We start from the raw sequence: 24,692 nt of genomic DNA, 5'->3' as shown, positions 1-24,692 counted from the left end.
ATTTAAGATCTATCCACTAAACAAATTTCGAGTGTACAAATAGTGAGAAATATATTTTTAATACAGTGCAGCTACAGATGCAGGAATACTTGTCACATTCAGACCACGGAGTAAAGACTCTGACTATCTAGCACTGAACCAATCAATGGCAAATGTTGCACATGCACATGGAACATGGATGGTTCTTTGGTGATAGTGCTTCTCCAGGAAGCAGAGCCCTCACTTGAATAGCAATCATCTGTTGCAGAGAATTCCTTACCTTGCTTTTGATAGTAGCCTGAAGGTTATTTCTTTCCACATGTCATGCTGTGTATTTATAGATTCCTCATTTAGAGTGTAACCTCTCACACATTGCAGAGGTAGCAGTATTTGACCTCTCTTTATATGACTCTAGATTATAGACCTGTAACTATCAGCCTAGTTTAGATCATAGACCTATGTAACTGTGAACTAAGCCATGAATTTGTGAGATTTTGGCCTAACTTTTCAGATTAATTCAAATGCATTATAAACACCAGGGACTAAAATATATGTATAGTCCATTTATTCCATAAACAGCTCTGTATTGTCTTTTATATGCCAGATGCTATTTTTAAGAGTTGAGGTTACAAATCTGATTTTGCTTTTTGTTTTATTCATTTGCTTTTTCTTTCTTTATTTTTTTAGATTCCACATATAAGGGAAATCATATGGTATTTGGCTTTTTTCTGTCTGGCTTATTTCACTTAGAGTACCTTCTAGGTCCATCCATATTGTCACAAATGGCAAGATTTCATCCTATTTATGACTGAGTAACATTCCATAGTGTGTGTGTGTGTTTGTGTGTGAGTGTGTGTGTGTATCTCACACACTCTTTATCCATTCATCTATCAGTGGATCAGTGGATACTTGAGCTGCTTGGCTATTGTAAATAATGCTGCAATAAACATAGGGGTGCATATATCTTTTCAAATTAGTGTTTTTTTTTTTTTTTTGTAAATACCCAGTAGTGAAATTATCGGATCGTGCTGTATTTCTATTTTTAGTTTTTTGAGAAAGCTCTATACTATTTCTATAGTGGCTATACCAATTTACATTCCTACCGATAATGCATAAGGCTTGCCAGACAGGAGGGATCTAGAGATTGGGCAAAATGGGTAAAGGGAAGTGGGGGATATTGTCTTTCAGTTGTGCAATCAATAAGACATAGGAATAAAAGGTACAGTTCACGGAATATTGTCAATAGTATTGTAATATCATTGAATGGTGACAGAAGGTGAGCTATGCTCACCATTGAGTGGTGAGCAGAGTGTAAGACATAGAGTTGTTGAATGACTATGCTATATGCTTGAAACTAATGCAATATTGTGTGTCAATTATACTCAAATAAAAAATAAAAAAAATAAGAATGCATGCTAAAAAGAAAAAGAGCTCCGTTTATAGGATTGAGTAATCAAATTCCCCTGGCCCTCATGGAACTTACACACAGCTTGAGAGGCACTATAAAATAAGTAAACATATAACTTATGAAGTGTTAATAATGAAATAAAGAGAAGTGAGGCAAAGCACTTGATAGGAAGGGTCAGGATGGTGGTGAGGCTTTAGTGCATGTAGTAGCCAAAGGAAGCATCACTTATTAGGTGACATTTGAATAGAAATCAACAGTGGTAAAGGAGAAAGTCATGCAGGTACCTAGGGAGTGTTTTCCCAGAAGGAATAGGAGGAGAAGTTTCTTAGATAAGAATGTGCCTGGAACAGCAAGGAGAATAGTAGTGTTTGTAGTAAAATTAAGAAGAGTTAAAAGAGGTAAGAAAAGTTGGTGTAATTAGGGTTTGGATCATCTGGAGCCCTTAATATGCTGAAAGGATACTGTTTTGTTATGTTTTTTTATGTTTGTTTTTTTTGTCTGAATGAATATGGGATCAGAGGAGTGGTATGCTATGACTGCATATTTTCAGTGAGACCATTATCCTTCTGAGTGAAGAACAAACTGTAGGAGGTCAATTGTGGAAGCAGGGAAACTAGTTATAAGTAATTGCAATAATCAGGGAAAAAGTTGATGATGGTGAAACAAATGAGAATTTATCAGATTCTGTAAATAATTTGAAAATGGTGATGCCAAGGTATTTTGAAGACCAGATGTGAAGTTTTAGAGAAAAGAGGAATCAAGAATGACTCTGAGATTTTTTTCACAGGAAACTTGGAATGATAAAATTGTCATTTAATGAGATGGAGAAGAGATTTTTTTTTTTTGAAGGATATTGAAGTTCAAGAGTTCTATTTGAAATTGTAAGGTTGAGGTGTTAGCTATCCAAATGAAAACAGTAAGGAGGGAATTACACATGCATGTTGGGATTGCAGGAGAAGTGTTTGCACTTGGAATATAGCTTTTGCATGCTTCCGGCTATATACGTGATACTTAGTTATGAGATTGGATGAGATCATCTTGGAGGTGAAGAGAAGGGAACTGAGTGTTATTAAACTGGAGCACTGCATTACTTAGGCATGTGAAAGATGCAGGGGAGCTAGCAAAGGGGACCAACAAGGAGTGGCCGCTGAAGTGGGAGAAAAACAAGACTCAACCGGTGTCCCCAGTTTTGAGTGGGTTAAACGTTTCATGAACAAAAACTGATTAACCGACTCAAATTCTGCAAATGAGCTAATATGAATATTTATAGTTTTCCAGAAGCTAGAGAATTTTTATGACTTAGAATCTTGGTATTGGAACTGGCTGTCTCTATACATGAAGAAACTGCCTCAAAAATAAAACAATGTCTATAAAATGTTCATATCTTCCAGAAGAGGCATTGCATGGCTGTGTCTTATAATCTCTGTAAATTGGAATGTTTGCAAAGGCCCTGTTACCCCCTTTTTAAAATGATATGGTGTCTTTCCTTCATTATTATGACCATAAAAATACAGAATACTTACTATGTGTAAAATCACTGTTTGAAGTAATTACATTAAATATCAGCAAGAGCCTTATGTACTAGACTCTGTATTATGCAGATTCAAGAGGAGGAAGTGAGGCATAAAGAGGTGGGAAAATTACTGAAGGCCAACTGAAAATTGTTATATTCAGAATTCAAGGCCCTGAAGTCTTCCCAGTGGTAGTATTCATCTCCAGTTACTACACTAAACTGACCCCCCTCTAAGTGCAGTCGCACCTCATGGACTCAGGTTGGTCCAACTCTCCATCCTGGAAAGAACTTGGGTTTCTCTTGACTATATGTCAGGAGCCTCACTTGGCTGCTTTTTCGCCCGTATCTGTGCTTGATGCAGTGCTATAGTGACTCTGGAATGCCTTTCTTTTGCCTTCCAGATTGCTTTTGTTTCTCGCGTCAGCTCCCTGTGTTGCAGGTGCCACACACTCCATGTGCATATCTGTTCCTCTTTTATATCCACCTCAGAAAAGTGGGGAGACAGTAAATATCCTTTGGATGCCTGTACAATGGGAAATTTCCTAGAATTTTGTCAAGAAATTGTCCTTCCGTGTGATATTTAGGATCAGTTGATCATGATCTTGGTGAAACGTCTCAGGACATGCATAACTGTGGAAGGTTAAGTTCACAACTTTATAAATGTTTAGAGGACCTTACTGTTAAAATTTCAAGATCTGAAGTAATGAATTTCTCATGGTAGACTGATAGAGATACTGCAATGTCTAAGACTTTTCTCATCCTAGCAGTATACGTCCAGCAAGAGGATGGTCTACACCTCCTATTCCCCTATGAATGGTACAGGAAATAGGCAATATTGTATGTTTGATCTCATGCAGTAATCATAGGCAGGTAATATTTTGGAATTTACTTTGCAAATAAGCATATGACTTTCTTTGGGAGTCCTCCAGTTGAAAAATAGAATTCCAAATTTGATTACCTTTATGCAATACCAAAATTGAATCCGGAAGCTTCTTAACAAGGGGATATCGGTATGGGAAAAAAATGGTAATCTATATGTTCTAGAGCATATTTGGTATTTGAAAGGACTAATAAATCTTGTATTTTATCCATATGCATGGATTCTGAATCCACTGACAAATATACATAGAAAACAGGCAAACTTTTCGAATTAGTAATTGAAATGGGGATGTAGAATAGGGTTAGGAATGTGGGACTCATGGCTTTGCCAGCACTTCCTGTGCACCTTCCCCAAAACAGCTTTCCATGAAGACTTTGAGAAAGTTTATTCAGATAAAGTTCAGAGTTCAGAGAATGAGAAAGAGACAGGAAATTATTAAGAAATGATATATTACATTTAGCCAATTGAGAACTATGGAACAGATAGAGTGAGCAGGACATGGGACCAAATGAAGAGTATAGATTTACATAAAAACATCAGCTGGAGAAATATGATTCTTCTTCCTACAAAAATTAGTCATTTTAATTCGTTTAGCAAATACACCCCTGCATAATTTTTGCTAAGGCTTCCTGAATCGATGAATGGCCATTCCTACTGTTACAGCTCTGCAGTGAAAGGTCTATTTTGTGTGTCTACTTGGCTGAGCTATGGTACCCAGGTATTTGTCTAGATGTAGCTGTGAATATATATATATATATATATATATATATATATATATATATTCTTTATTTTATTTTATTTTTAAATTTATTTTTTATTGGTGTTCAATTTACCAACATACAGAATAACCCCCAGTGCCCGTCACCCATTCACTCCCATCCCCCGCCCTCCTCCCCTTCTACCACCCCTAGTTCGTTTCCCAGAGTTAGCAGTCTTTACGTTCTGTCTCCCTTTCTGATATTTCCCACACATTTCTTCTCCCTTCCCTTATATTCCCTTTCACTATTATTTATATTCCCCAAATGAATGAGACCATATAATGTTTGTCCTTCTCTGATTGACTTACTTCACTCAGCATAATACCCTCCAGTTCCATCCATGTTGAAGCAAATGGTGGGTATTTGTCATTTCTAATAGCTGAGTAATATTCCATTGTATACATAAACCACATCTGTTTTATCCACTCATCTTTCAATGGACACCGAGGCTCCTTCCACAGCTTGGCTATATTTTTTTTTAGATGTGGGATTAGTAGACTTTGGGTAAATCAGTTCACCCCTTATACTGTGGATGGGCTTCATTCAATCAGACAAGGCTTTACAAGAAAAGACTGAGGTCCCTCGAGGAAGAAGAGATTTTGCCACTTGACTGGCCTCCTACTCAAGACTGAAGAAGCATCAGCTCTTCTCTGGCTCTTCAGTCTCCTGGCCTGCCCTGCAAGTTTTTGGCTTTGAAGTCCCTACAATTTCCTGTGTCAACACCTTAAGATAAATCTATTCTGTCTCTCTGTCCATCCATCCATCCATCCGTCCATCCATCCATCCATCCATCCACCCATCTATCCATCCACCCATCCACCCATCTGCTCATTTACCCATCCATCCATCTTATGACCTGTTTCTCTGGAGAACCTTGACTAATATAGATTTTCACAGAACAAATTTTCGGTTGCTTATTATATACTTCCAGAATCTACCTTCTCCAGTATATAATACACTTTTTAAGGACTGGGATTTTTAAAATTTGTATCCTTTGTAGTGTTTAGCTGTCTGTGATTATATAAAGCTTGATGTTTTACTCTTTGAAATTGTAAATTGAATATTATAGAATAAATATCTAGTAGGAAATGTCTGATTAAGTATGATGCATAAAATTAACACATTAAGTAATAGGATTTTTAGTTTAGAATATTCAGTTCAGCAGTACATGGGGTGGAGCTGGGTCTAGGTCCCAGAGTCAGTTACTGGTAATTGGTAATTTTAGATAATTGTTGTCAAAAACTCTTCCACGTGTAGAATTTTCTGTATATCTGAGGAATGCACATACCCTGATGGACAGAAAATACATGACTTTTTTCTGTTATATATGACTTACATTCTTTTTTTCTTACTATGCCCTGCATTTTACTACCTCTTTACTTCCTCCCCACTTTTATTATTTGAATTTCACATATCTGAATTTTTTTTTAAGGGAAAGCATTTTTTTTAAATTTTTATTTATTTATGATAGTCACAGAGAGAGAGAGAGAGAGGCAGAGACATAGGCAGAGGGAGAAGCAGGCTCCATGCACCGGGAGCCCGACGTGGGATTCGATCCCGGGATCGCGCCTTGGGCCAAAGACAGGTGCCAAACCGCTGCACCACCCAAGGATCCCTCACATATCTGAATTTCATATATCCTTCTGGGTTCAGATTAAATACAACTTCTGTCATAAAGTCTTCCTTAAGTTTACCTACCTGAAAATAACGTCGACTATTTCCATGTCTTTTTAACTGTACCTTTCCCAAGTTTTATTAATGTCCAATTTTTATTTTATGTTAGTATATTCATAACAGGAAGGATCCATTTTCATCTTTGTCAACCCAGAACAACATAGAAGTAACTTAAACACTGAAAAATATTTGTTAAAAAGTTAAATGATGCATGCACTTTTAGAGACCTAAAAGTAAGAGGCCAAAAGTTTGGTAACTGAACCCAAGATTAATGTCTACTTCTTAAATATCTCTTAGTGTATTTCTGGATGACTTCAATGATTTATCCTGACATATCCTCTCTGTTCCTTATCTCTTTTTCTATTTTTCAAATAGAATAACACCAAGTTTTTACTTAACCCTATCATGATAGTATCAAGAATGGGTGCTTTTATAATAACTGTGCAAGGTGGAGCAGCTACCTCTGAACTTCTACCATGAGAGCTATCTGTACTGGGGGTTAGTTGTGCCTGTACCCTTTCTCTGCATGAACATAACCTTAGTATCTCATGTCCTGTCAAGTATTCTGTGGCCCAGCATACTAGTTGGCCATGAGAATAGCTAGTTGGCCATGGGAATAGCTAGTTGGCCATGGGAGTAGCTAGTTTAGGGAGAGATTAATGGCAGGGTGTGAGGGCCTGATCTGGATCAGAGTTCATGATGAAATGATGCACCTACATTAATTACTTAGGTCTGCATTTTGGGTGAAGTTTCTTCCATTAGTAGAAAGAGGATAATATTGAATTAACTAGTTCTTTTAAGCGTGAGACACAGTCCATCATTGCTTGTCTGACCATGTAGTAAAAAGACTATGGGACGCACACTTCCATCAGCTACATTTTGATTTGATTGAGTTAGAAATCAAGATGACTCACTTCTTCACCTTCATTCACTAATGCTCTTTTCTCAGCCAACTTGCAAGAAAACAAAGTGAGTGTCACGATGAACACTGAATTTCAAATGTTAAATGCACTGTTCTTATTTCAAAATGCTTATTCTAGAAGCTATTGTACTTGTTCTGAGTGAATGGACATTCCTTCTCATGTTTCTTTTGCTTGTTTTTCATGCAGATAATGCTAACCTCTAAATAAGAACATGAAGAGCGATAACACAGTTTGATCATTTTCTGGAAGTTATACTAACAACATGAGTAAATGAAATTGGATTTTCGATTACATATAAAATAGCACAAACTTTAATGACCCTCTTATCTCAGTGAAGCACTTATTAAGGATTAGCAATTTAAAAGAGCATGGAAGTATTAACATCTGCAAAACATTTAGGAAGATCGGATTATCAAGACACATGCTATGTATCTTTCTCTTCTTGGTCCTAGATTGAGGGAATAATTGTGAGTAGAAAATGTTCCCATTTCCCCCCAAGACTCTGCCTAGAGAGTTTACTCTTTAGAAATCATGATTCTTTCAATGGAGATTAGCGATTGTATCAACAGGTATTCCAGAGAAGATCCGGTCAGCTGCTAAGCAGGATTCACAGCTGCTGGCTACATCCCATCCCCATACATGTTAGTTCTCTCTCAAGGGCTCCCTTTGTTACCCTATTAGTTAGGAATATGTCAGCCCAGTATACCTATCCGGTAGCATGATGTTCTTTACCAACCAACATTGGATCTTTGCCGAGCCAGAATCCTGGCAGATGTGTAAGCCTTATCCTTTATCGTAAGCAGTTTCTACAGTTTGAGGCCATACAGAGGTACAGAGCATTTTTGCCACATAATGTTATTAAATACTCTCTTTAGGATCCACCGTAAAATGAGTATGAGCCTTCCTTCTATTTGCATTTACTATTAAAACCAGAAACCATGTCATTAACACAGGTTGCACTGTTAGACTCTGAATGGTTAGTTGTGTTGGTTGAAGAGGTTGTTTAGATAAATCATAATTTATTACAAAGAAAAGACATCTGCCTGAGAAGTTGGAGGTCAGAATAGGGGTTAAAGATAACTATTATAAAAGCTGTCTGAGGATTTTCCACAAGATTCAGGGAGAAAGTGGTATTTTACATGAGGGTCCACTGGCCCCACCTAAATGCATGTCCACTCCATTAATATCACTTAATAAGATGATGAAGCATCTAAAGAACAAATACACTTCAATATTATGTATTATGACATGTGTTTTGCATTATGGCTCAGCTTGAGTTATGAACAAACAGTACGTCAGCAAGTTTGTGGCTATCGAATGTATAAAGCTTACCTGGTTGCAAAAGTACCTTCAGCCTGTGTTCCATGGCACAGTTTGATTCCGTACCATTCCATACTAAGTTGGAAAAAATAAATTTTAGTCATCTCTCTCTCTCTCTCTCTCTCTCAATCTTGGCAACCTTATGGCAGTCAAGACTATGTCAGGAGAGGATCATGGTGCAAGTGTTTTTGTGCTTAAGGACTTCATGTCTTCACATCCATGCAAAACACACAGTAGATGCTAAATATATTGGTAGATTATCGAATGATCACGTATTACAATATGGACAAATTATTCATAGTGACTTATCTACATTTTTTAATCCCTTTATAAAGCACATGTCATATGCAACTGCATAATGTCTAGGCCCTTGTTGGATTTTAAATAATTGCTAATATGTTTGTGCTTTTCCCGAATTGGAACACTATTCACCCAAAATAGGTAAGATGATGGTGTTAAAGGGTACAAACTTGTAATAAGTATTTTCTACTTGTAAGCAGCAAATAAGCCATAGAAATCTAATGTACAGTATAATGAGTATAGACAAAATGTACCATCATTTATGTAATATAAATATTGCTACAGTGCCAATCATATTACGGTTTATAAATGTATCAAAGTAACTTTATGTATGTTGTATGCCGTACACCTTAAAATTACATAATTTATTCAATAAATAAAGGGTAAAAAAATACGAAATACCTAAAAGAAGGCTTTCCTTCCTAATCCATATTCCTTCTTTATTTCCTCTATATACTAGCCATGAAACTAGGATTTGATACAACTTTCCTATGAACAAATTGACTTTAGTCTGTTTATTTATTATTCTCCTTACCTTTTTTTCAGATTTTCATTCATTTCTCAAACTCTAAACTAATATGTCCATCCAGGTAAATTGGCCAATTGCTGGCACTCTATCAGGCGTGAGCAACCGATATTTCCCACCACAAGTAACTCACATAATACTGCATATTTTTCAATTTACTCTTTTCTTTTTCTTTTAATATGAAAGTTTTACACACACGTGCCTATGATCACCTTCCTCAATAGCATTGACGATTACTGCATTCTTCTTCATTAATTTTTATTAAATCAATCTTAATGCCTATACTTTGGCAGGCATTTTTTTCAGGATACAATCACTTCCTTGAGGGTTCTCTCTCAACCATGCAATGCTTGCTGATAACGGCCCCAGCCTGTGCTCTCATATTTGCACCCATCGGGCTCCACTAGGACCACCATTATATGAGGTGGTTGTGGATGTGGATTTGGGATTCAGCCTGTGGTGGCTCAGTCTCCTTATCAACTGCCTAATTACCTCTGTGATGGGGGAGAATTATTTTACTTCTGCATTGCTTAGGACATGTGACTTAAAAATAAAGATTGTAGCAGTAATATTTCACACGGTTGCAGTAAGGATTTAATGACAGGATACATGCAAAACTCAACATAGTGCTTGGCATGTTATATGCACTTCATGGGGGGATGTGCATGTGTGTGATTGCTTCAAAACATTTGAAAACAGTGGAGCTAAGTAATTGTAATTAATTTTTTGGACAAAAGACATAATATAAGGCTCTTCATATAACTTGATGAGTATTTGCATCTTGATTTTGTGCTTGTTTGTGATTTTTTTTAACTTCAGCTCTGTATAAATATCACAAAAATTAATTGTTAACATTAAGATACTCTGCTTTTATATTGAATGACTATATCCTATGTATTATAAAATCTCGAGTAAAATATACAGAACAATTATAAAGCCACACTGGGAAGCAGTTATTACTAGAAATTTTGGGTTTTGTTTTGTATGACATAGGTAACCATTTAAAGAAGAAGGTTAAGATAATGGCATACTCTTTTTAATTTGAGAAGACCGAGTTTGGTGCTATTTACTTACAGAAACTTTATAATGTAAAAATTTAAACATCTGAAGAAAACATCTAAAATAGTGACTTTACTATTATAGGTTGTTACCCTTCTTTTTATTTTTCAGGAATACACAATAGATATAATTTTTGCCCAAACCTGGTTTGACAGTCGTTTAAAATTCAACAGTACCATGAAAGTGCTTATGCTTAACAGTAATATGGTAGGAAAAATTTGGATTCCTGACACTTTCTTCCGAAACTCAAGAAAATCTGATGCACATTGGATAACAACTCCTAACCGTCTGCTTCGAATTTGGAATGATGGACGAGTTCTATATACTCTAAGGTAATACTATTTTTTAAAAGATAGGTGCTCTTATTTATTTTCCGTACTAATACTTGATCAACTTACAAATTTTCTTTTTTCAGTTTTACAAAGGCAGAAATATGGAGTTCCTTTCATCCACTAAAATCTAAAATGGTGGAATATTTTGGAAGCTTTTTTTTTTTTTTTTTTTTAAGCTCAGAGTAACTAGTGTATGGAAGGGACTAAATGCAAAGAAGAAAAACCTCTTGATAGCTGCCTCCTCTGAAGCATAAGAGGATGTGGTGTGAGCATGATGTTTTCTAACTTATAAACCTGTGATGCAAATGGTTTACTTAGATTTTCTCTAGGAGCCTGTCCTGCTCTAAAATTTTCAATAATGTAGTAAAACATCCTCAAGAAAGCATTAAACAAAGGTTGATGTATATGATATTCAAGTTTATTTAATTCATTGTCTTGAACATTAAATCCTAACATATCTTATTAAGAATCATCCTTCATGAAAAGAAGTTCATGAAAATTTAAGAGAAAACAATCACCGTGCTTAACCGTGTATATTGTTAATTCTATACATGTGCAATGTCTGTTGTGGTCTTGAAGTATAAATTTCTTACCTTGAAAAGAAATTAAACTGAAATGTACAGGATGGTAGCTTAGTTGGCTGGAGAGGAGAATATTAGAATATTACAATATTCTATTATAATATTACAATATTGTAAATATTATGATATTACCACTTTTAAAACTTTGAGAGGTTGCAATTATTATTATTTTCTAATAGATCACAGTCTACTATGGTAGGCCAAAATCATTCCTGAAAATTAGACAAGGGATTTTTAATGATTGAAATTATATCTTATTATTTAATATTTATTTTTTCATTTAAACAGATTGACAATTAATGCGGAATGTTATCTTCAGCTTCATAACTTTCCTATGGATGAACATTCCTGTCCACTGGAATTTTCAAGCTGTAAGTAACAAGATATGTGATAATTTCATAGAATTTTAGCCTCTGACTCTGTTTATTTAAAAATGTAAAGTAAAATGAGATAAAATATGATTTATATAATTTTAATAAGTGTGGATTATGTTTATCTCTCAGATAAAATAATTACAAATGATGTATTTGTTTCTTGCTTTTAAATTAAAATTGACAATAAATGCATATAGTAAATGTATATTTTTAATTATATCATTCCTTACAAATTTTGGCTTAATCCAAGTGCCTTTTTCCTATTTTGATTAAGTAAAGTAGTCCTGAAGATAGGTTTCTGTTCAAATGTTTTAACAGTGCCATGAATAAAATATTGCTTCAAATTTTGTTCATCTCCCTGAGGCAAGGTTTAACTTTATTACATTGGGTTTTAAAATATGTTTCAAAGATTGGTTTGGTGAATAATATTTACTACATGAATAGCAAATCTTTGAGAAGACTTTAATGAGTTGGAAAAGCCAAGGTAGAAATAAGCTTATTTTATTCAAAAGAAAGACTGAAACACAGAGAAATGATTAAAGCTAAATATTTTGAATATAAAAAGTATTTTGTTTCAAGAAAATAATTATTACCTTTCTATATGAATATCAATTTAATTCATATTTACTAACATGTTCACATAGATTTTTATAAAAATGTTTTTCTAGTTAACAGATAATTGAGCAAGTCTTAAGAAAACATGTAAAATGAGTTTTAAAAATGTTTTTGCCTATATACACAAACTGTCTAATGCTATTTTCTTTCTATTGAAATTTGAGTATCTTAGATATCAAATTCTAAAGTCTATTCACTGTAAATTTTATGTATTCACAAGTATCCTGCTTCTTCACTTACAAAATCCCCAAATATCTCTTGTTGCTTTTATTGATGATTTTCTTGACTTTTCTTACTGATTTTTATCTCATTAAAATGTCCTTTCAAATTTATAATTTATCTACTGGTTTAATTTTCTAACATTAACTTTTCAATGAATAAAACACCCAAATCATAACAAAGACTTGATTAATCCAAGCACTCAATGAATAGTTGATATGCAAATATTTGAAAATGTAGCAATTATTGTACTTGCCTCTAGACACTGACTTAATTCTTTGTGTGAGAATTAAGAGAATTTATCTCTTTGGCTTTGATTGTCCTTGGTATAAATTGATAATCTATCTCTGTGAAAGCAATTGGTTATTACTGACATAAACATAATAATCATAGCTAACTTTTTAAAGTATTTACATGGATCCAGCAGGGAATTAAGGTTTCTATACTTGATATTTCACAACAAATATATCCAAAAGATTTCAATATATCCCCTTTTTAAAAGTCAATATCATGAAATTTAGAGTAGTTAAGTAATAAGCTCACTATTTTTATTTGTGCCCACATTCCTATGTACTATGATTATATTGCATTGATAATAATTTAAAAAATACAAAATATGGAAAAGTAGGATGATTAGAGCCCTATAGAAGAGGAAAGGAGACATGAAAAAAAAAAGAGAGAAGACATGCTTAAATAGGTTAGTGGAGAGATGGCAGCTATTTCATTGAATGGCTGATGAGGACATCCTGGTACAAAATGATATGTTTTGGAAATTTTAAAAGTTATTGGTAAATTCTGTTCCTATAACGTGGTAGACCAATTCTTCCATTGAAAATAATTTAAGACATCATGTTATTAAAAATCTTCTCATAAACATGTGAGTGAAATCACTAGGAAGGAAGTGAAGCATAAAAAATGAAGCCAGAAAGGAAGTTTATAATCTGTTTTAACCTGAGGACATTTGCCAAACAAGGTAAATTTGAGCTTTGACTTTGACAGCGTTGTGGATTATGTTCTAATAGAACATAATTTCCACATACAGCTGGGTTACAAAGGCTGGACGCTTAGGATAAGATGAAGAAGCACCCCCCACGCCCATACATGCGCACACACACACACACACACACAACCACTAAAGTCTAAAAGAAAAGTTGCCTCTGCAATCAGCATACCAAGATGAAATAACTCCTTGAGAGGATATAATTACAACCCTACCTTCACACGAATTTGCAGCTTAAATTTCCTTCACTTGATTACTCTGAAAAGCCCTTGCTCCATCCTAAGTAACTTCCAAGATGAAAAAAAAAAAAAAAAACAAAAACATTTTCAACACAAATAATTAACAAAGATGTAGTATTCAGAATATATAACTATTCAGACCGAAAAAGAGAGAGAGTGAGAGAGAGAGAGAGAGAGAAAGGGAGAGAGGGAGGGAATCCAATTAAAGAATAGGTGATGAACAAAGCAGTTTTCCAAAGGAGAAATCTAAGAATCTAATAAATATATGAAAAAGTTACTACGTTTCATTTGTAATCAGGAATATGTGAAATAAAATACACTTACATACCAGTAAAAATAGGCTGTCCACATCAAGTTAAATGAGAATATGGATCCAAGGATACTTTCACACTCTGGCTGGCAAGAGAATGTATTGGTATACTTTGAATTTATTGTATACTCTTTATGAAAGAAGATTGGCCCTGTCTCATAAAGTAGAAATTACATGCAATCCACGACCTCAGCTACCCCATACCTAGGTATATATCCCAGAGAAACCTGCATATATGTATTTTGCGAGGCACGTATTGTCATGTTACTAGTAGCAATGTTATGATAGCTGACAAGAAATGTTATTGGTGTCTACAACAGTAAAATGGATAAATTTCAGCACGTCTTTACAATGGAACACATTTACTAAAGCTACATACATTAGCATGAATGACTATTGCAAATGTCATAGTGAAAGAAGTAAAATATTTTATTTCATAATGTATATTACATTACATATTATTTTATTAATATAATATATATAATATAATAAGATTAGTAATGTTTCTAGTATGGCAATAATCAAGTAAAATTAAAAAAGAACCTAAATTTTGCTATATGTTTCAGATATGCATATCAGAAAATCTATAACAAAAACAGAAGATTATTGTAGAAATCAAGTCAGTGGTTACCTCTGGTTATGAGAGTGTATACTAGATTGGGGTGGACACCAGCATGATTTTATTTTTTTATTTAAGTGCAGTTTCATGGATTATCATTATTTAATCACTATGGGATTGACTTTAAACTATGCATTTTTATATAGTGTATACACATATTTTATGTTATATTTCCTGTGTTTGATATATCCTATAACACAACAATGCATTTCAAAGAACTTGTCTTTGAATAATGTTGGTATTGAACAGTAACAGATTTAGATCTTGCTAATCTATATATTTTTATTTTAACTTTTACCTAGATGGGTACCCTAAAAATGAAATTGAGTATAAGTGGAAAAAACCTTCTGTTGAAGTGGCTGATCCTAAATACTGGAGATTATATCAGTTTGCATTTGTAGGGTTACGGAACTCGACTGAAATTTCTCACACAATCTCTGGTAAGAAGGAAACAAACACCAATCAGTGAATGATGCTAACACCAGATGACTTTGTATTTAAATTTATAAGTTGGAATCTGTACTTTTATATATTTAATAGCAAAAATAATTTTTTTTCTTCCAGGAGATTATATTATCATGACAATTTTTTTTGACCTGAGCAGACGAATGGGATATTTCACTATTCAAACCTACATCCCATGTATTTTGACAGTTGTACTTTCTTGGGTGTCTTTTTGGATCAATAAAGATGCTGTACCTGCAAGAACATCACTTGGTATGATATGAATATTATGCTATAATATCATGAGACTGTTGAAATAATGTGAAGAAAGTTTAGAGTTGAACATATTAGAATACTCCTTTACATTACGATCAAGTAAAATTTTAAAAATATTCTAGTGCAATATTTGAAATGAGTATATGAAAAACAAGTAAGAAATAGAATCACAAAGAATTTAAAACTTCAGAATTTTTTAAGAATATTTCCTGCTAATGGATTTCAAAGAGAAAAAACATAAATACTCAGCAAGAATTAATAAGCAAAACCACACACAATACCTGAATCTCAATTTGGTCTATATTTTTAATCACTTCTCATCAAGGTTTTATATTATTTTTTAGCTGAATCACTGATAGCCAGCTTTTATTGACCGATGTGTGTTTAGAAGGCTTTGAAAGCTCCTGTTCTTACAATGGTGCTAATCAACAGTGAACTTTTCAGAAGGGCAAGTCACTGAAAGGGACAAGAAACTTCTGGGCTTCTGTAATCTATAGAATGTGTAATTAGTCTGAATATTTTGAGAGTTGCCTGTACAATAGCACTGATTAAAAGGGTAATTTGTAATTCATACTTGAAAAAATAGACTTTTGGTTTCTTTCTTCAGCAATCAATTGCAATAGTCAAAATCATATAAGAACATATGTCTAATTACTGTACATTTGTTTAAAAGAAAATAACGTCCATTTATGTATTGATATACAAAGACAACTTATTGATCAATTCCATTCCCAAGAGCAGTGATATGAAGCACACTACTGATAATTGTATCTTAAAAAATAAAAAGTAGGCACAATCTGTTTTCAACAATGAGGTTTTCATGTGGTTTCTATGATAGCTGGTGAATAATTCCATGTAATAAATGCAGTAAAATGCAAATCACATAAAAGTGGCAAGATAAAGCCTGAGGAACCCCGCTCTGTACTTGAAACTGCAGTCCCCATGGGAGTATAAAGAGAAGCGTAGATATAGCCAGTGAATAAAATGTACTAACACCTGAGTTTTGTTTCCTATTTAAACTATTATTATTATTTCAAGTTATTTTATGATCTGAAGTAAATAAATTATTTCAGATTCTTTGTATCCTACCATGAGTATTACTTAAATATTCTATTCTGTTTTTAAACATTATTCTCATATTTCTTCCCAAAGAAAATCTGAATGGATTATTTCTCCCATTCTATTTGTATGAAGCCAAAAGCCATGCCGTAGTGTCATGAAAGAAGATAGCCAATTGTGAAATTGTGTTGTTACGTGAATTCATATTTTTTAATATTAGCATACCAACTCTAAAGATAAGCCATAGCCATATCTAATTTGAAGAATATCTTTTATATTAATTGTGGGTCATATGTATTTGGAGCTCAAGATATTTGTTAAACAAGTATATGCACATAAATACACACACATTTACATGAATTCATATTTTTAATATTAGCATACCAACTATAAAGATAAGCCATAGCCATATCTAACTTGAAGAATATCTTTTATATTAATTGTGGGCCATATATATTTGGAGCTCAAGATATTTTTTAAACAAGTATATGCACATAAATACACACACACATGCACATATATATTATATATATATATATATATATACACACACACATTATATAAGAACATAAGCAGCTCCTTATATGGCTTTCAAATTTACAGTCCCTAAAAGAATATAAAACTAACCAGTTGAGAGCTGACATGGCAATGGGATTGGGATATTAGGGTAGGGAATGCAATAAGCATTGAAAGCATAAAGAATGCTAATATACAAATAAAATATTTTATAACTAAGCTTTGAAACCTAAAATAAAATGAAATTACAGTGAAGAATACATTTGGAACCTAAAACACTATTCAAATAAATTATTTCATTTTCAAAAAAACCCACATGCATCCATCCATCCATCCATATATGTCATTGAAGAGCAATTTCCTGAGCTTATTTATTCCACATTGTGTTCTAGCAAACATCTACTAAATGTTTTTTTTATGAACTAAGCAGTGTTCTAAGTGCTTCGGTGTTAACAGTAGCTATAAAATCCTTATGTTCCTGGCATTTATGTTTTGGTGGGGTGTAGTGTACAGGTAATGTACAAATATAAAGAGTATATAACATCGGTGAGAAATAAAGGCTATGAAGAGAGAGCAAAAGAAATGATAAGAGAATGACAGAGGGTGTGGGTAGATAGGATGTTTGGTATTTTATCCTATGGACTCGGGCTTCGCCTCTTAGAGGAATAGCAGAGACCCAGTGAAGCATGGGAGCTAGGCTGGTGGATATCTGGTAGAAAGGCAGGCCAGGCATGGAGAACCACCAGGTCCTAAGGGAGGTGGGGGATCTTCCTCTCCATCATGTTTGAAGGTCAGAAAAAAAACCTTTATTATGGCTAGAACTGACTGAGAAGTGATGGAAAATGAGATTGGAGATGTGGCTAGTAGTCAGATCATGTAGGTTTTGGTGAGTCATTTTATGGGCTTTGGATTTTATTCTTCATGTGATGTAGAAGATTTTACTGCAGCCATTGATATTGAAATCAAAACACACATGGTCTTTTTTTGTCAATTGGGATATAAGTATGGAAGCTAGGATTATGTTCGGAAATTTCCCTTTGCCTGAGTACAGTAATGTTGGGATTTAATAAGTTACCAGGGGGAAAAAATGTGTAAAGTGAGGAAGATGAAAGATCTGTTTATTCATGGAAATCATTTAGCACTTGCCCTACACCTAGCCTTTACAGTTTTGGCTTAAAAATAATTGTAATTTTTAAGCCAAAAGTAATTTGGCTTAAAAATAATTCCTGAGCAAAAAATTGTCAGGGATAATAGGAGAAAAAAAGAAATCTGTCATCATCTTTGGATATTTTAATGTCATTCCTCACTCATTGATAGAACAAGTGCATGAAAGAAAACCAATGAAGATCTAGAAAGCCAATGAAGATCTAGAAAATCCAAATGAAATTATCAACTACTTGGCTTGATTGCTATTTTAGAGGAGTACACCTCACTACAGGATGTATTTTCAATACATACAAAATACAAAATACATACATTTCAATACATACAAAATACAAAATACAGCTGTATTTTCAAGTACATATGGAGCATTAACACAGATCTCAATAAAATTCAAAAGACCAAAATTTTCTAGACTATATTTTCTGACCAAAATGGAAATGAATTATGAATAAATAGAAATAGGGGCACCTGGGTGGCTCAGTTGGGTAAATGTCTAACTCTTGATTTTTGGCTCAGGTCATAATCTTAGGACTATGGGCCCAGCCCCATACCGGGCTCCACGAGGGGCCTGCTTGAGACTTTCTCTCTGCCTCTCCCTCAGTCTCTATCTCCCTCCCCCTTTCTAAAAAAATTTTTTTTTAAAGAATTAATATAAATAATATAGGTAATAATATCTTCACCTATTTGGAAATTTTAAAATGACCTTTTAGATAACCCTTGGGTCAAAAATGGAAATTAGAAAATATTTCAAACTGAATTTTAATTAGAATTTAACATATAAATATTTATGAGATGCAACTAAAGCATTGCTTAGAGGGGAAATTAGAGCTTTGTGATGCTGCTATTAGAAAGAAGGAGATAAAATCAATATTTTAAGTACCTACCTTAAGAGCTAATAAATAAATACCTTATGTATAAATTTATTATAAGTACTAAGCAAGATATTACTGTGTCAGTTTTTTAGTTGAAAGGCACAGAGGAGTTAAGAAACTCCTGAAGGTCACAGAGCAAACAGAAGAGTCAGAATTTGAACTTAAATTTGCCATCGTGACTCCCAATCCATCATACCTCTGTCATCTTCACTTTTTTTTTTTTCAATCCTAAGTGATGTTAAAAGTAGAAAAGATGGGTGTGTAAGAGGAATTATCAGGGCATGACTCAAAAGAAATATTTCTTTTTTTTTTTTAAAGATTTTATTTATTTATTCACGAGAGACACAGGGAGAGAGAGAGGCAGAGACACAGGCAGAGGGAGACGCAGGCTCCATGTAGGGAACCTGACGTGGGATTCGGTCCTGGGACTCCAGGATCACGCCCTGGGCCAAAGGCGACACTAAACCCCTGAGCCACCCATGCTGCCCAAGAAATATTTCTTACTATTTCAAAGAGACCCTATTTTTTTCATCACAGATGTTGCCACTATATAAGTAATTGGCCAAATTAAAAAGAATTTGGCATTATAGTAAGCACTCTTTGGAGAGTATGCAGTTCCACTCATGGGGCCATATCTGGTGGACACAGAATGAGAATTATAGCAGCGTATGTAAGGAGGGATATGGGACGTACAGTGGTGAGTTCGGGGTTCAGCAGTGGTAAGAACCACAACAAAGCCAAGACTAAAGAGAAAGAGACATGCGCAGAGATGCATACACAGGGCTGAGGCCCAGGGAGAAAAAATAAATAAAAAATGAAAATACCCAATTTTATATGCTGAATTCTTTAAAATATGAAGGTTTTCTCTGTGCCTAAGTATTCTATGGGCATATTCTTGCCCATAATTTTTTGCTTAAACTTTGAGATGAAAAAAAAAATTAGCTTGAATTCAAGTTATTATATAAGAAAAACACTTGTACTAGTTTGGATCCACTTTAACCGTGTGTGGCATAAAACACACCTGAAAATCACTGTAGCTTCAATTAGGTAGGAGAGTATTTGCTCTTCATGTGAGAAGCCCAGGGGTTGCAGTCTGAGGGGCTCGGGCTCCCTCTAGTTTCCTGCTGTGAGGTGGATGACCTTGATCCTCACGATTATATAAGGTGCTAAGGTGGCTCTTGGTGCTCCGGCCATTGGATTCCAGCAGAAAGCTATGAGGAAGAGGGAAAGATGGGCATTTTCTGTCTCTCTGATGCCATCTCTTATTTTTATTGAGATACACTTGACTCTATCTTAGTTCTAGGAGTAGAGCATAATGATTCAATATTTGTGTATCTTGTAAAATGTTCACCACCGTTCAGTAGAGTTAATAAACATCGTCATGGAATTTATTTTCTTGTGATGAGAACTTGGAAGATCTACTCTCAGTGACTTAAATATACAGCACAGTCTTCGTGACCATAATCACCATGCTTTTTGCATTACATCCTCATGAGTTGTTGATTTCACAACTGGAAATTTGAAACCTTTTAAAAGATTTTTTATTTGACAGAGAGAGATAGAGCAGGTGAGGCAGGAGGCAGAGGGAGAGGGAGAAGAAGCAGGTTCCTGGCTGAGCAAAGAGCCAGCCTTGGGGCTGGGATCATGACCCAATCCTAAGGCCAAGGCTTAACCAACTGAGACACCCAGGCACCCCTGGAATTTGAAACTTTGGACTCCCTTTTTGCATTTTTCCTGCCATTTGTTGGACCCGGTTTCCACCCGTGACTTACTTCTCCTTGGCTAGATCTCAGCCTGTGTCCAGTCCACACATAGCTGAGAGAAGGTGGCCAAGTTCTTTACGCAGTGTCACGCCAGCTAAAAATCGGAGGGTCTGTGGCTGGAGGAATGGAATGATGGGCGTGGGGAGTCAGCTATTTGTAGCTCACAGATTTAGACGATTAGAACTCATTATGGACACAAAGAGCCCATTGAACAGAATGTAGCTATGGTTACCAGTCATTTTTTTTTTCTTTTTTCCTGTAAATCATGACTAATCATATCCTTTTGTTTCCACTATTTCTTCCTGCTCCCAACCTTGCCAAACCAGGTGAAATAATAAAAATGGGATGCTATTTTTTTTTATATATGTTTTCCCCTCTCCCCCCACAGGTATCACTACAGTTCTGACCATGACCACCCTGAGCACAATCGCCAGGAAGTCATTACCTAAGGTCTCCTACGTGACTGCGATGGATCTCTTTGTGTCCGTCTGTTTCATTTTTGTCTTTGCAGCCTTGATGGAATATGGCACCTTGCATTACTTTACCAGCAACAAAAAGGGAAAGACCACTAGAAACAGAAAGCTAAAGAATAAAAGCTCGGTATGTTAAAAATCTCTATTTTTATAAACAGCAACTCATTATTAGAGATACTGTTTTGAATACTCATGTTATGCCTGCTTAGACGGACAGAGAGTCTTGGGGCTCTCTAACAAAGCCTAAATCATGTGAGGGTGAAACCGGAGGTTTCAGTGACTGTGAGGTCTTTGCCCACCAGGAAAAGGAGGTTAATAGTTCCCCTTAGAAAAGACCCTTGGCTCCCCCTTGTTAAGAGTGGTTTCTTATGCTGGGAATTTACCTCAAGTGGTAGATTCTTTGTGCCTAAAAAAATATTTAAGATATCTTCTTGATTTTATTTTTGGGAGGTGGTTAGGATTTGGGCTCTCACAACAGGTGGCCCACAAAATCACTTCGTTTTTAGAGATGAAGAACCCTCTTTAATGTTAGTGTTCAGCCGTTTTTGAAAGTCATAGCTGTCGAGTGTTTTGGGTTTGTGTATATTTGTGTGCTCTCACTCCCCCCATCCTTCTCATATATCTACCTCAACATACGGAACATTAAATTCATATATTAGAACTGGTTCTGTTAATTCTAAGATACTTAAGTGTTGGAAGTCAATTATAAACTCTTATCATAATAGCAATTATAACAACCATAAAGAATATCCAACAGTCACTGAGTATGCCCAGTATTTGACATGCATGATTTCATTTATACTCCTATGCGAACAAGTTCAGGAATGTGCACAAGGACAGCCGTAGGAAGTGAAAAATCCAAGACTCATATCCAGGCCTTTTTATATGCCAGAGCTGTAATCCTTCCTTTATTTTTCCTATTCTCATAGGACTCAGAAAAGCAAACATGCGTTTCTCCAATATTGACCCAAAGGGCACTTTATTGCTGATTCCAGTAAAGATTTTCAAAGCAGATTTGTTCCAAAATATCTAAATAAATGAGAACTGGGTACAATAGCTCTGCTTGAGTGGCAAACTTGTAAGCCTACCATAGAGAGTATAGAATGGGGCGTGGAGTTTCCCATATTAGCTCCTAACTTAATAAGTTCTGGATGCAGTGCTTTTCTTCCCTCCTCCCACCTTTCATTAATTTCTTTCTACAACTTTGACATATTTTTAAATTATATTTTACTTTTCATGTTATATTCCAAGGACCAAACCCTACGTGTATTTGCCTTCCCACAGTATTCCAAGAGAGCAGAGCTCATTGCTGGCAGTACACATTGGATAACTCACATCGCAGAGTTAGCCTGTGACTTTCTCAATTTGAGTTATTTTAGCTTATGTGTAGGACACAGTGTAGCCTCTGAACGGAGAAACCATCAGAGGTCAATGATGTCAACATTAATATCCATTTGCTAAATTTTTAGGTAAAGAAGAATGCAGGTTTTCGACTAATTTTCCTTGAATCAAATCCATGTATCCTCTCCGGATTTCCCACTTCATTATTTACTCATCCACAGCCATGTTCAATTATTACTTTGAAAATTCTACTTCTGGAAATTGTGAATAAAATCAGGAAATGTACAATCTCACATAGATTCTCTAATTTCATTCTAAGAACGTATGATGTATGTACTATTATTATATTATCAAAGACACTCAACCAAGTGGTTACTCTGGGACTATAGCTAATCAGTTTGGCTGCCGCATTTACTCAGGAAGCTTAAGCATTGGAGTGCAAACTTTAAAATCATGATGTTTTTAAATCTTTCATTCACTAAATATTTAAGGACACCCATGTCCTAGGCAACGTTCTAGAATAGCTATTTAAGAAAAAAAATAAATATATATAGGCTATTTAAAATATTTATCAAGCCCAGGAAGCAAAATAATAAAAATTAACAAAAATATGGAATAAAAATCAACTAAGATCTTTGAAACACTAAACTTTGAAAGGTAAATTGGTATAGATAACCGACTACCTGGGCACGTAAAATATTTACTTTCAGGCCCAAATCAAGTCTTATAGTCTTTCCTTTCTGTTCAGTTATGTGCTGTATGAGCTCTTTTTTTTTTTTTTTTTTTTTTTTATTTATTTATGATAGTCTCACAGAGAGAGAGAGAGAGGCAGAGACACAGGCAGAGGGAGAAGCAGGCTCCATGCACCGGGAGCCCAACGTGGGATTCGATCCCGGGTCTCCAGGATCGCGCCCTGGGCCAAGGCAGGCGCCAAACCGCTGCGCCACCCAAGGATCCCTGTATGAGCTCTTTTAATACTAAATGACATTTTGATTGAAAAACTGGGATCAGTAATCAAATCTGACTCCCCGCTTGGTTCAGTGTTCAGCCATCTGGTCTTGCTAATCAAGTGAATCAGAATGCACTTTTATGAAGAATGAACAGTTCTGCTTGTTGCCTCAAGTGCTCTCCTTAATGGTTTGGTGGAGTCTGCTTTTTCTTCTACCAGCCAACACAATCAATCGCACAACCTAGACCCAGAAATCTTTTTTTTTTTTTTAAGATTTTATTTATTCACGAAAGACACAGAAAGAGGCAGAGACACAGGCAGAGGGAGAAGCAGGCTCCATGCAGGGAGCCCGATGTGGGACTCAATCCCGGGACCCCGGGGTCATGACACGACCTGAGCCAAAGGCAGACGCTCAACCCCTGAGCCACCCAGGTGCCCTAGACCCAGAAATCTTGCAGGGTCTTTGCCTTTACACCTTTTCAAATGTTTCCTTATTGTTATTGTTCTTCTTCCTCTTCCTCCTCTTTCTTCCCTCACTTTCCTTCCCTACTCCGCCTTCTTCTTCTTCCTCTTCTCTTCCTTCTCCTTATTTCTTTCTCTTCCTTCCATATCCACACTTTCTCCCATAAGCTCACAATTCTGAGTAGTTTAAAATCTAGCATTTCTTCCTTTGGTTCTCTAGACTACTTAGGTTAATAGTCGGGTCAGAACCAAAGACCTTAACTAGAGTCACTCAAAGATCCAGACATCTGTTATAAAGCAAAACCCAAATCCCCTTCTTTAGGTTTGACTGCTTAACTAATATCCCAGAGTATTCCAATTTATTTTAAAAAGAGATCATGTTTGGACACAGTAGACTTTTAGCTTGCTTTACTGAATCATCTTAAAAAATATAAATAAAATTGCTTCTTACTTTACATGTGATATATTAGGCCCTTTCTCTCCCTCTCTCTCTCTCTGTCTCCTCCCTTCCTTTCTTCCTTCAATCCTCCTTTCCTTTGATCTTTTTTCCATATCTTTCCTCCTTCTTTATTTTTTTTATTGTGAATATCAATGACATTTTAATTTGGCCCGTATTTCCATCCCATCTCATACATATTATTGTGTTTTTATTTATACTCATCAAAAATATGATTCGGGGTATGTTTATGTCAATATTTTTTAAAAAAATCAAAGAAGTTAAGAATGTTGCATGGAATCAAGACT

The 24,692-nt window shown here is 35.1% G+C and overlaps 1 protein-coding gene across 3 annotated transcripts in view; it reads left to right on the top strand.

The window, feature by feature from the left end:
* The window catches only part of GABRG1 (gamma-aminobutyric acid type A receptor subunit gamma1), an 81,170-nt gene that overhangs the window by 43,254 nt on the left and 13,224 nt on the right, over nt 1-24,692 (top strand). For all 3 annotated transcript variants that reach the window (XM_038555986.1, XM_038555987.1, XM_038555988.1), the window contains 5 exons: nt 10,452-10,672; nt 11,542-11,624; nt 14,932-15,069; nt 15,194-15,346; nt 21,112-21,323. In XM_038555986.1, the coding sequence (XP_038411914.1) occupies nt 10,452-10,672; nt 11,542-11,624; nt 14,932-15,069; nt 15,194-15,346; nt 21,112-21,323 (807 nt within the window). The remainder of the gene's footprint in view (nt 1-10,451; nt 10,673-11,541; nt 11,625-14,931; nt 15,070-15,193; nt 15,347-21,111; nt 21,324-24,692) is intronic.

This window comes from Canis lupus, chromosome 13, assembly GCF_011100685.1.
Source record: "Canis lupus familiaris isolate Mischka breed German Shepherd chromosome 13, alternate assembly UU_Cfam_GSD_1.0, whole genome shotgun sequence".
Classification (NCBI taxonomy): domain Eukaryota; kingdom Metazoa; phylum Chordata; class Mammalia; order Carnivora; family Canidae; genus Canis; species Canis lupus.
The sequence above is the reverse complement of the archived record's forward strand: the minus strand, read 5'-3'. Positions and strand labels throughout refer to the sequence as shown.